This window comes from Eublepharis macularius, chromosome 13, assembly GCF_028583425.1.
Source record: "Eublepharis macularius isolate TG4126 chromosome 13, MPM_Emac_v1.0, whole genome shotgun sequence".
In the NCBI taxonomy this organism is placed as follows: Eukaryota; Metazoa; Chordata; class Lepidosauria; order Squamata; family Eublepharidae; genus Eublepharis; species Eublepharis macularius.
The window spans coordinates 58,329,725-58,342,652 of NC_072802.1; the positions used below are offsets into that span (position 1 = coordinate 58,329,725).

Here is a 12,928-nt window from a genome sequence, read left to right on the forward strand (position 1 = left end):
GGGATGAGATACCACAGAGTTCACTTTTTGAAGCTACCATTGTGTTTAGGATAGTAAAGAGTCCTGTAGCACCTTTAAGACTAACCAACTTTATTGTAGCATAAGCTTTTGAGAACCACAGCTCTCTTCATCAGATGCATGGAGGGTATGAAGAAACTGGCCAGAGATATATAGGTGGTGAGGGGGGTCGGGAGAGGGGGCAAGGAGTGAGGGCCATGTAGATGCAAATCAGTTGCATTTACAACTGCACCCTCTCCCCCCTTCACCACCTATGTATCTCTGGCCAGTTTCTTCATACCCTCCATGCATCTGACGAAGAAAGCTGTGGTTCTCGAAAGCTTATGCTACAATAAAGTTGCTTCATCTTAAAGGTGCTACTGGACTCTTTACTATTTTGAACTACAGACTAAAACATCTAACTCCTCTGGATCTACTGCTTTCAGGGGAAGTGATCATTATTATATGGAGATGAGTTATAATTCCAGAAGAAACCTACCCCAAACCTGGAAGTTAACAACATTATCTGCTAATGACAAGAAAACTACAGCTACTTTATTTTTTGGTCAGAGGGGTATTATTTAGGAGGGAGGTTACTGTACACTTCAAACTTGAGCTTGCAAGCCTCTTTCAGCTATGGAGAGAGACGGAATATAAATTATTTTAATAATTTTTTCAAAAATAAAATTATTTCCAGTTTCTTTTGACATTAATAACCATACATATAGACCAAATAGTATTTATTACATTTTGTCCTGCTCTTGCTCTTCGGAGCAAAAGGCAGCATCCCCTTCCCTCCACGCCTTATCTTACAACAACCCTGAAGCAAATTAGGTTGAGAGGACGTGACTGGCCAAAAGATGGGCCAGTGAACTTTGAAGCTGATTGGGGATATGAATCCAAACAGTCCTGGTATGACAAGACTATGTGGTGCAGTGGCTAGAGTACTGGGCTTGGGTCTGGGAAGCTGTTCTGCAATGAACTTCACTTGCCTTAGACACTTACTCTGTCTCAGCACAGACTAACCTACAGGGCTGATTGCAAAGTTAAAATTGCAATGCTTCTGGGGTCTTTAGATACATGCATTTATGGAGTTTTAAGTGCGCTGAAGTTCATGGGCTTAGAAGGGCATCACTTCGCTTAGGATGGCACTGCTTGAGTTACTTTGCAGTGATACATGACGATGCAAGAACATACTGCCAGAAACAGGCAATTTGAATGCGCCCTTGCAAGTATGATGTAGACTACCACGCGGACCAAAAAGGGAAGCAGAAATGCACATCCAAAGCCACACTTAGCTGCTGCGCTTGGTCGATAACTGTGTATCAACAGATAAGACTGTAATGCATTTAACGTATAATTTGACATCCCTTTATAGGCGTATAAACGGCAATGAAAATCAATGGGGTATGCGAGCACACTTGATTCGGACTCATTCTGAAAACGGCGCTAGCCTCACACTCTCCACCACTGCACTCAAGCTTAAATTGACGTTTTGCACTCTCTCTCGATACATCCTCTGCTCAACACCTTATTGATTCCTGTTCTAACCTGCTCCAAGCTTATTGATCCCTATTCTTCCTCCCATCGTCTTTTCCCTACTTTTAATTCACTTTTCCATCCATCACTGTTGCCCGGCTCTTCTCTCCCTGCTTAGGTTCCTGCTTGATGAATAAAATTTCTACTATTTGTTTTTCGCCTCTCCCTTTCCTCTTTTTTTACATCTGAAGACGGTCCAGGACAGCCTCTCTCTAAATAATAATAGTCTGCAGCAGGGCCTTTTTTCTGGGAAAAGAGGTGGTGGAACTCAGTGGGTTGCTCTCAGAGAAAATGGTCACATGGCTGGTGGCCCCGCCCTCTGATCTCCAGACAGAGGGGAGTTTAGATAGCCCTCTGCGCTGCCAGCGGTGTGGAGGGCAATCTAAACTCCCCTCTGTCTGGAGATCAGGGGGCGGGGCCACCAGCCATGTGACCATTGTCAAGAGGTGCTGTGTTGTTCATTTGGAGTTTCGGGTAACTAATTTTATCCACGTGTCTCCTTTATTACACTCACTTCACTGGCTCCCATTTCTGATCCTGTTTATCTTTAATGGTTTTATCTTGTCCTTCTGTCCATTGAGCTCAAGGTGACATCAATGGATCTCCCACCCCCATTTTATCAATGGCACAACCCTATAAGATAGGTTAGGGGGAGAGAGAGGGAGAAAGGGAGTGAATGCTTGAGCACAACAATTAGTAGGGTTCATAACTGTCCCCAGCAAGCAGAGGCTTCATTGTGACATTTAAATGTAGTGTAAACGCTGCCCAAACTTGTTTGCATTGTCACTACTCCATAATAAGTACACCCCTTGAACCACAGCAAGATCACAGAGCCTATGAAACATTCTTGATTTTCCCAAAGGGAAACAATGGCCAGTTAATTAACACACCTATTCTGGAACGTAGTGTTGTTGCAGAGTAAATGATAAACGGCAGAGAAGTGGCAATGCATAAGTAGGGGTAAGGCAGGTGGTGGGCATGGGTAGTGGTCACTGTTAAAAAAAAACGGGAGAGTTGGAAGCACACAGGAGTGCCCCTATTTTCATCTATGAAACGATGAGCCGTGCCCTTCCGCCATGCATGGATTCAGCTCCAGCTGAGATATCCCCTCTATCAATTGCCAACACCAGGGGCAGACTGGTATGCAAAAGCAGCCCTGGAAAAGAGCCCAGATGGAGTGGGGAGGGAGAAAGAGGAGGCACCAACCCACCCTGCACAGGGTGGAGGCCGCCAACTTGTAGTAGAGGCAGCTTGCGCCCACTATGCAGAGGGTAAAAACTGCCTCTCACTTGTGTTTGGCCCCTCAGGCCATTGGCCCATTGGGACTTTTTCCGGTGGCCTTAAAGGCGAATCTGCCCCTGGCCATCACTGAGCTTATAGACCGAAGATGCAATACCTAGGCATTTGTCCCACGTGCCTGGACCAAGAGCTCCCTCAAAACATATTTTAATTTATATGTGGTATTAGCTTCCCATTGTTGTAAACCCTTTTGGGATCCAATTATTTTTAATTGAAAAGTGGGGGGGGGAAATACAAAAACTAATCAGTCTGCAATTGCTATGAACCAAAGGTTGTGGAAACTGAAGAAATACAAAATTCTTGACTTCAGAGTGCTTGGAAACGGTTGATGACAGCCTGACTTATTCAACGTAGGTTGCTAGGCAATCCAATATTGCTCTTACTCTGGAAGGGCGATTTTGTTCTCAAGAAATATTTTCCGTTCACGTCAGCCTTAGTTTATGTCTACTGCAAACTGTGGTCCAGAGGGGATTAAATACAAGAATCTTAATTAAGATCTCTGCTATAATTATTGGAGGGGGGTGTCAAACCTTCATGTTTGTTTTCTATACTCACCACAAAATTACGAATTGACCTGTGAAAAATGGTCCCATCATAGTAATTTTTCTTGCATAGTTTAATGAAGTTTTCACATGTTTTAGGAGTCTGGGAAAGGAAAAAAAACAATTAGCCATTTATAATTACTGAATATTTTTTAATGCAGTAAAATCAATAATTGTTCATTATTACTGCCCACTGTACCAGAAAATATTGTATACTTGAACACTAGCTACAGTGAATGGGCTAATTTAACAAGTAAGTCATTAAAAGCCAGTGTGGTATAGTGGTTAGAGTATTGGGCGAGGATCTGGGAAAACCGGATTTGAATCCCCACCCTGCCATGGAAGCTTGCTGGGTGATCTTGGGCCACTCACACACTTTCAGCCTAACCAATCTCCAATGGCTGTTTGGGTATAAAATGTAAGAGAGGAGAATTGACTAAGCCACCTTGGTTGGGGGAGAAAAGTGGGGTATAAATGAAGTAAATAAAAATAAATAAGATGACAGATAAGCCAGTTTGGTGTAGTGGTTAAGAGCGCAGGATTCTAATCTGGAGAGCCGGGTTTGACTCCCCACTCCTCCACTTGAAGCCAGCTGGGTGACCTTGGGTCAGTCACAGCTCTGTCAGAGCTCTCTCAGCCCCACTCACCTCACAGGGTGTTTGTTGTTGTGGAGATAATAATAATATACTTTGTAAACCACTCTGAATGGGTGTTAAGTCATCCTGAAGGGTGGTATATAAATCAAATGTTGTTATATTATTAGTATTATTATTGTACAAAGGGTTTATTATTATTATTAATGTACAAAGGTGGGGTATAAATGATGTAAATAAAAATAAATAAATGAGATGACAGATAAGCCAGTTTGGTGTAGTGGTTAAGAGTGTTGGATTCTAATCTGGAGAGCCGGGTTTGATTCCCCACTCCTCCACTTGAAGCCAGCTGGGTGACCTTGCGCTAGTCACGGCTCTCTGGAGCTCTCTCAGCTCCACCCACCTCACAGGGTGATTATTGTTGTAGGGATAATAACGACATACTTTGTAAACCGCTCTGAGTGGGCATTAAGTTGTCCTGAAGGGCGATATATAAATCGAATGTTGTTGTTGTTGTTGTTATTTACAGGCTTTTCTCACGATTCAACAGAGTTCCTGAACATCACTTGGCAGCTGCTTTCACAGATCCTCCCACCACTAAAGGGACTAGGATTCCCAATTACTTCTGCAAGGGTCCACAACTTTGGTCATTATGATAATCACCTCTTCCCTCGGACAGGCAGCACCTGTCACTTCACACCAGATGCTGAGGGAGGGGGAGGGAACCGATGATCTAGACTGGCCAAACCGGGGGAGGCTAGAAGCACAGCATTGGGGGGGGGGGGGGAGCTGAGGAGCTGAGCAAGGTATTGCTGGGATGATAGCAGTGGCATACACTTCAATGAAACATCTTCCATGTTCTTCTGAATGTGAGTTGGATCTAACATGTGGTATGAGCAGAGAGAAATCTATCTGAGGGCCTGAGACGTCTCTCAGCAGTCCTGTCAATGGCAGCCTCTTTCTCTGAAACACGGCGAAGAGCCATAGAAAAGATCTCCTTCTCTCTTCCCAGCTCTTGCTAGAAGACCTGGAGAGAAGGGAGGCGTCTGGTCTCCCTTCGCACTGAGCATTCACAGAACTACCCCAAGTCTCTCTCGCTGCTTCTGCCTTCTGCAAATCCCAGGCAAAGATGGAACAAAGAAAGGTGCAAATGGAAAAAAAGGTGCAAACAAATAAACTGACACACAAGAGATCCTACCCCACGTCTCTGTGCAAGTGTTACCAGCCCCTCCCCGCAACTGCCCACACATGCCAGTGGACTGGGGGTGGGGGAGTCAAGGGAGGGAAAGTGATCGGCAGCAATTACAAATGATGTAAGCCAAGACAAATGATACTAAGCCGAGACGAAACTTGTGAGTCTCCAGCTCTCCCTCTCCAGTTTTGCACTGGGTGGTGTGACATCACCCTGCCCCCTCCTTGCTGCATCAGCTGCTGTTTGAGAGGTGGAACTCAGAGTGCCAGGCAATCTCACGTACTTTATTTATGACTTTTCACTGGACGGGGGGAGGAAAGACAGACACTGAACGACTATTTTCAGCTGCTGCCATTCCTCTCTAGTGATTTCCAGTTCTGCCCTGGAGAGCACACATTTCCCTCTGACTAGGACACAGAAGTGTCTCTTGACACTTCCTTGGAATGTCAGAATATCCTACGACCGACCATGTACTTTTCAGCTATTGCTGTTCAGCAATGCTTTCACTGGTACTGTATAGTATTTCAATATTCTGCCCTTATTCAACGCTGGAAGTGTTGAGTACAGAGAAACACTGGGTGCAGAGCTAGTTTGTTTTCATTAAAGAAACTCAATACTACATCCAAGTTGTGAATGGCTCCCACATGGTATAGTTAAAAAGGAAACATCATACCAAATGAACACACTTGTTTTTCCTTTCTCAATCAGAAAGAGAATAAGCAGTTGTCAGCCCAAGTCAGCACCTTACTAATCTTCTCTTTTTTAAATAAGGTCTCTTGGGGTGATCAACCATCTTGTAACAGCTTTTTTTAAAAAAAGAAAAATAAAATTAGCTTTAAGGGAAAACACCTGAGAGGATATAGAACCTTATTTCAACCTTCGTTAAACCAATTACAAACCTACAGAATGGTGGTAAAAGATAAATCACTTATTTATGTTGGAAATAAAAACCAAACACATGCCTTGCTAACTGCTGGAAGGGTTTGAGTTACTTGATTGATTCTCAGAAATCAGATTCTGTGGGCTGATGCTTAGCAAACAAGGGTATCCATTTTATTGCAACTGCTCCCCCTTGCCTCATGAAATGGTTTCCTTGGAAGCCACCAATCCGTTCCCATGGTCACTGCATGAATCATGCAATGTTCATACACTCTGGCAGGTAAGCAGTTTCTTAGCAACATCACCAGAACGAAGTAACAACAACATTCGATTTATATACCGCCCTTCAGGACAACTTAATGCCCACTCAAAGTGGTTTACAAAGTATGTTATCGTTATCCCTACAACAACAATCACCCTGTGAGATGGGTGGGGCTGAGAGAGCTCCAGAGAGCCATGAGTAGCCCAAGGTCACCCAGCTGGCTTCAAGTGGAGAAGTGGGGAATCAAACCCGGCTCTCCAGATTAGAACCAGTCCAAGATTCTGTGCTCCACTGGCAACAGATGCTGATTTCATTCTTTTGGCAAGTAAAGAAATGATGGCTTCATTTCTTCACTGATTGGAATTTGTCCTGACCACTACTCTCTCCATGCACAAGTGTTCTTATATTAACCTTTGGAAGCAAAAGATCTTGGGAATACAAACACCCACTTTGCCAAATGACGACAGATCTTCCTACACAGCTGAAAAATGCCTCAGATGTGCAGAAAAATCTGCAATTCACCCCCCCCCTCCAAATGTTAAAAGGAGCTTTAACTAGATGCCCTCAATGACTGTTGCTAGGCAACCATAACAGTTTAGTCAGTATTCCAGGCTTGGTTTCTGTCAGTAAAATGCAGAGCCCTTTCCAGGGCAGTGCTGGTCTTTGATGGAGGACTCACTGGGGCCAAGTCCAGAAGCAACCACAGGTCTTGATACCATATGACTTGCATGACTGACCCAGGTCTGGCTACTTGTTACTGTTCAACAGCTGGCCCTGCCACAAAAGCCAGCGTAGTGTAGTGGTCAGAGTTTCAGAGTAGGAGCTGAGAGACCCAGATTTGAATCATCAATCTGCTGTAGAAGCTCACTGGGAGATCTTGATCCAGTCACACACACACAGCCTAACCTACCTCTCAGGGTTGTTGCAAGAATAATATGAAGGCACGAGATGATGTAAGCTGCTTTCTCCCACTAGGAAGAAAGGCAGTATATAAATGAAGTAAATTAAGAAATATAGGTGAAGACGGGGGCAGGTAAAAGCTGAGTTGTTTAGTGGGCTCAAAGGAGAGAAAGACGTAGGGAAAGGTGAGAATATGGAGGCTGCCAGATGGAAGGAAAGAGGAAACAGTGTGGGGAAAGGAATACAGGAAAAAAGAAATACACCCCCCCCCACACACACAAGTTCTTGAAGGTTCCCCAGCATGCAACTGGACCCAGCCCAGCTAACACCATGCAACTGGGCCGTAGCGGAACGGCTGTTAGAGGGGAAGGAAGAAAGGTGAAGACGGGGCAGACAAAGGGTGGGAATGATTATACGCTATGGCGGATTTAGCTGTAACTATAAAATAGGAACCACTAATCCTCCCATTCTAATCTAGTTTACCAGTGACCTTTAGAGTAACAAGAGATGAAAGAGTGAGTAACAAGAAGAAAGCTTTTCCATGGCGTTCACAGTTTATTGGCAGGGAGTCTGCCGATATATATTTTTAGGATGAGCGGGTAGGCCTATCACTTTTCAAGCCTTTCTACGGAGATGATTGACCACGACAGCAGTTTGTGCCGACCTATGGAACAGGACACAGAGACTCAAAACTAGATGCGATACGGGGAGTCAGAGCACCAACGTGGTTTTTCTTTCTCGATAGTGGCTGTATGGTGATTTGGACCACAGCATGGAAGGAGGGGGCAGAGAATGGGGGTTCAACCCTTTTTCCACTGATTTTTTCCTAACTTGAAATGGCTCGTGGAGCTGTTATTCACCAGCTTTGGGCAAAATAATATGCAGAGTTCAAAGTGCCTGCACACTGGCAAAGGGCACAAAGCAGCTTCGTGTCGCTGTTCTTGGTTGGGAAAATAGCACTGATGAGTGGACGGAATCTTTCCCCTCCATGACAGTCCAAATCTACTCTGTGCCTGTTATACAGATCTCCCAGTGTTATGGCTAATTTTTTATATGTACGCGTGCACGCGTGTTCACAAAGAGAAAGACAGCTCTGGTTATCCAGGGTGAGTGTGTGTGTACTCAGACACAGAGAGAACACACACACGCTACACTTCAATTATATAGGAAACAGCAGTGCTTTAAGGGATCCTCAGACACATTCCTTTCTCCAGGCATGTCAGAACAGAGAATCTCCCTTGTAGGGTTCCAGGAAGGACAAAACCAAAGTTAAACAGAACTCTAAACTTCTTAGACACAGTACAACTATCACAAGACATTCACTGATACAAGCCAGAAGGGAATATAAAACTATGTTGAAGGAAAAACAACACCAATCTATGAAATCTTTACGGGACAAGATAATAGTAGCTGCCAAAGGGAAATCCATTGTGTCTTTAGGGCATCTAATTACACCAATACTGAAACCATGAAGCAATGCAGTGACCCTCATACCGTCAACTACCTGGGAAATGCATTTTAAAAACCTCTATTAAGAAATATAACCTCAAACCAGAGTTGGACTTCAAAATCAATATTAAGCAAGTTCCAAAATGGGAACCCTTGACACATTGCAAGGTAGTTGAGCTGATCAAAGCTCCTAAAACAGGAAAGTCCCCTGGCTTTGATACTTACATTCCCTGCTGAACTTCTGAAGAAAGCACCTGACAGGTGTGCTCAAGAGCTTGTACCTTTATTTACATTGGCAAATTTGGATGGAATTATGCCAGACACTCAGAAAACATCACTGATTACACAGGCAAGTAACTATCAACCGATCAGTTTCCTTGCAATAATTTGCAAACTGTATCTATCTCTTCTGTAAAAAAAAAATGCTGCACCAGATAGATAGAGGAAGTACTGGGTGATGAACAAGCTGGCTTCAGAAAGGGCCACTCTTGTGCTTTACACTTGTCTCACTAGAAAGCAAATATGTGGTAGACATACCTGGCTCCCGATACGCAGCATTTATTGACTTAAGGGCTGCCTCTGATTCCGTGTCCCAGGCAAGACTGTGGCACAAACTTAATGCTGTGCATCTACCCAAGAGACTGTTAAAGCTGATAATGAACTTCTATTCTGAAAACGTATTGTGTGTTAAACTAAACAAATCGGGATCTGTATCAAACCAAATACCTGCCCAGAGAGGCTAACACCAGGGCTGCATTCTTGCACCTCATCTATTCAACTTGTATTTGAATAACTTTGTTCCAAGCTTGTAAGTAGAGATGGGCACAAAACAGAACACGAACCAAAAAGAACCACAAACCGGCCTGGTTTGTGGTTCTCGAACCAGTGGTCCGTGGAAGTTCCCTTCCACGAACTTCCGAAGTGGTATGCTGGTTCGTTTTGTTCGTTTTAAAAATCAATGCTCCTTTCTGTGCTGCTGCAAAGCTTCACGGAAAGGGGCATTTAAATCCACCGATCAGCTGCTTGTCAGGGAGATCCCCGACATGCAGTTGATCATTTAAACAGCGGGGTTTGGCTGCCCGGCTGGGAACTCCTGGCCGGCCAGCCAAGCTTCACTCGCTCTTTAAATGGCCATTTCCCCGCCGCTCCAAGCAGCAGGGAAATGGCCATTTAAACAGCGGGGCTGCTAAGCGGCATGGAAAGGGGCATTTAAACCCCACGTACGAACCACAAACTGGTTCGCGAACTTGCCCGTTGGGGGTGGTTCATGGTTCGTGAAAACGCATGAACCAGGAACTGCATGGTTAGTTTTTTTCGTGGTTCGTGCCTACCCTACTTGCAAGGCATCTCCACCCAGGCACCATGTCTGGGGAATCACCCAGTGGCTGCCTTGCTATATGCTGATGACCTTGTCTTGCTCTCCAGAACTCAGGTCGGTCTAAAGCATGCTATAAAAGCTTTTATTACTTATTGCAATAGTGAACTCTTGGAGATAAATGAAGATAAATCCATAATCATGGTGTTCTCAAAGTCAACAAAATGATTAAATAACAGATGGAAAATTGGCGCATATGAATTACAACAGGTCACTATCTAGGAATCGTGTTCCAGTCAAATTTATCTTGGTCCAACCATGTTCAATATCTTAAACAGAAAATCAGCTCAGCTCTATTTGGCTTTAAGGAAATTCTTCTTCATCCAGGAAGCTCAATATGTGCTAGCATTTTTGAAAGCATACAAGGCTCTTGTGACACCACATGTATTGTTCAGTTTCCAGATCTGGTTCCTGGGTCCAACAGAACAACTTAACAAATTCCAGTTAACCTTCTTTCACAAATACTTGCTCTACCGCCATGCATAGCCTCTGCAGTCATATGACTTGAACTGGGCCTTCAAAAATCTCAACACTGATCTAGAAAGCTATAGTCAGCTTTAAATACAGACTGCAGAATTCTGAAAATCTTCCAGTTTTTACTCAATCAGCAGCCCATGAGCACTGTTGATCAAGGTGGAATATAACTGTGGACATGGAAATAAACTGATTAGGTCCACGGAACTCAAGAATTTTTAATGAAAAAAGACGAGCATTACTTATATAGAAGCTGTTCAGACAGGACTGCGACTCCCTTCAAAAGGATGCTGCGCGAAAATGCTCCCTGCTTTATGCGGGAATTAAGTATTCTACCCAGTTTGACCTGCCTCATTATCTCAGTATGCTGGTAGTTCCAAAACTGAGGGGGTCATACATGATTGTACACGACAATGCATGGCCAACAGCCCAGATGAAATACCGTTTTCGCAAGATACTTCAGACCAGCACTTCTGTGACTGCCCTTTGACTGTAGTTGACTCACTGTCTCATACCTTTTTCCATTGTCCGAAGCATGCAATAATCAGCGACAGATTTCTTTAACGATGGCTACTGAAGTACTCGACCATTCCCGACTCTTTAAGATTGCTTATGAGTAGCCTTTGCAAAAGCTGCATTGTGGACGTGGCAAACTTTTGTTTTACGGTTATTTTTAATTCTTAAATTTTGTTTTAGTGTATTAAGTTGTTAAGCTTGAATAAACTAAACTATCTCCCTTTTAGCTCAGGTTCCATTACCCCACACCAGCTCCTTGCTGCAGAGATGGTACAGTCATTTAAGATCTTGCAGTCTATTTAAACGATTAATTATTTTTCAGCCTACAGTGGTGTAAGAATAAATGACGGGTGGGTGGAGAAGAGGCACCATGGATGCCAGAAAAAAAGATCTAACATACAGACAGACCTGTGTAATGCCGTCAGCATCTTTTAAAGATCAGAAAGAGAGAGAGAGAGAAAGAGAGAAAGAGAGAGAGTATCAACATGTTAAGATAGGGGCCAGTGTTTACACTGCTATATCAGGTTTGTTGAAGGAAACAACATGAAGACTTTGTCTCCAACGTGCAATGGGAGTTTTGTGGCTCCCAGATGCATACAGAGTTTTTTCTGCAGGTGTGTGGGAAGAAGCTGCTTCCACTTTCCCTCTTGCACTGTTTTCATATCTTCAAACCACCCCATGAAGCCACTATCACATTACTCATATTGCTGCTGTAATTTTTTACAATGGAGTCACTAGCGGCGCCATCATGAAAATTACATAGCAACGTAGCATGATTTGCAGAAAACAGCCAATGGCTGATCCATGGGATAGTTTGGAGAGACAAAAACTGGGGAGAGGAAGGATGAATCTCCTTCTCCCCACATGTGTGCGGTTGTAGTTGTAAGCAAAAAAGGGTCAGTGTGTGTCTGGGAGGTACAAAACTTCCATCTGACACAAAGTCCTTGTGTCACTCCCCTAACAATAATAACAACATAATAACATTTGATTTATATACCACCCTTCAGGACAATGTAATGCCCGCTCAGAGCGGTTTACAAAATGTGTTACTATTATCCTCATGACAATCACCAAATTATTCAAAAAGGCTTTTTACTCAAATGGGAGGCTGTAATGTAGGGATGAAGTCTCAGATGCTTCGCTAATGAATTAGGGACCATAGACTTCATCACTATATTGCCTTACATATTATCTGTTGCTTTAAATATGTACTCCTATGTACTACCTGTGCTCCAAGTTGTCTAATGTCAGTCCTAGAATGGCTTGTACTCTGTTTCAGCATTTCTTCAACTCTGTATTGGATTCTTCCTAATGCTATGTCTTTGTAAACTTGTATTTATTTACCTCAAACTGGCTCCCACTGTGTCATGGGAAGATTGGCCCTGCCAGGTCAGTATATCAGCTCCTCACTAATAAGTAAAAAAGCACCTTGGACTGATAGGACCATCCCTCCCTGCTGTGATGCAGCTGAGCTCATATTTTTTGGATCGGCACCCCAAACAGATGGCTCTGCTCGTGTGCTTCAGCAGTGTGAGGCTCTTAGGCTCAAAGGTGGACAATCCTGGTTTGGGATTCTTCCCTCTCTCCCACCTGTCTTGCAACGACACTGAAAGCTTGGGGATGTTTTCAGTTCCACAGAGTTGACTGTGTTGCCCCTTTTCTCCAAACTATCACATACTCTGTTTATACCATGTGTCACCACGTTGAATTGATGATGCATTGCAATATTGATTCCCTCCCTGTTGGATCAATATAAAACATTCCTTACTTGGTCTTGTGCAGGGCTCATTTCAAGGGGGAATGCGCCGGAACGCAGTTCTGGCAGTTCCCCAAAGAAGTCACATGTCAGGTGGCCCTGCCCACCTGACTCTCGGCCATTTTGGGCCCGTTTTGTCCTGGTTTGGGGCCAAA

At 43.9% G+C, this 12,928-nt stretch overlaps 1 protein-coding gene across 1 annotated transcript in view; it reads right to left on the reverse strand.

Moving 5' to 3' along the window:
• PPIL2 (peptidylprolyl isomerase like 2) overlaps positions 1-12,928 on the reverse strand; it is a 116,728-nt gene that overhangs the window by 42,978 nt on the left and 60,822 nt on the right. The window contains exon 13 of the mRNA XM_054996806.1: positions 3,391-3,480. Coding sequence (XP_054852781.1) covers positions 3,391-3,480 — 90 coding nt within the window. The remainder of the gene's footprint in view (positions 1-3,390; positions 3,481-12,928) is intronic.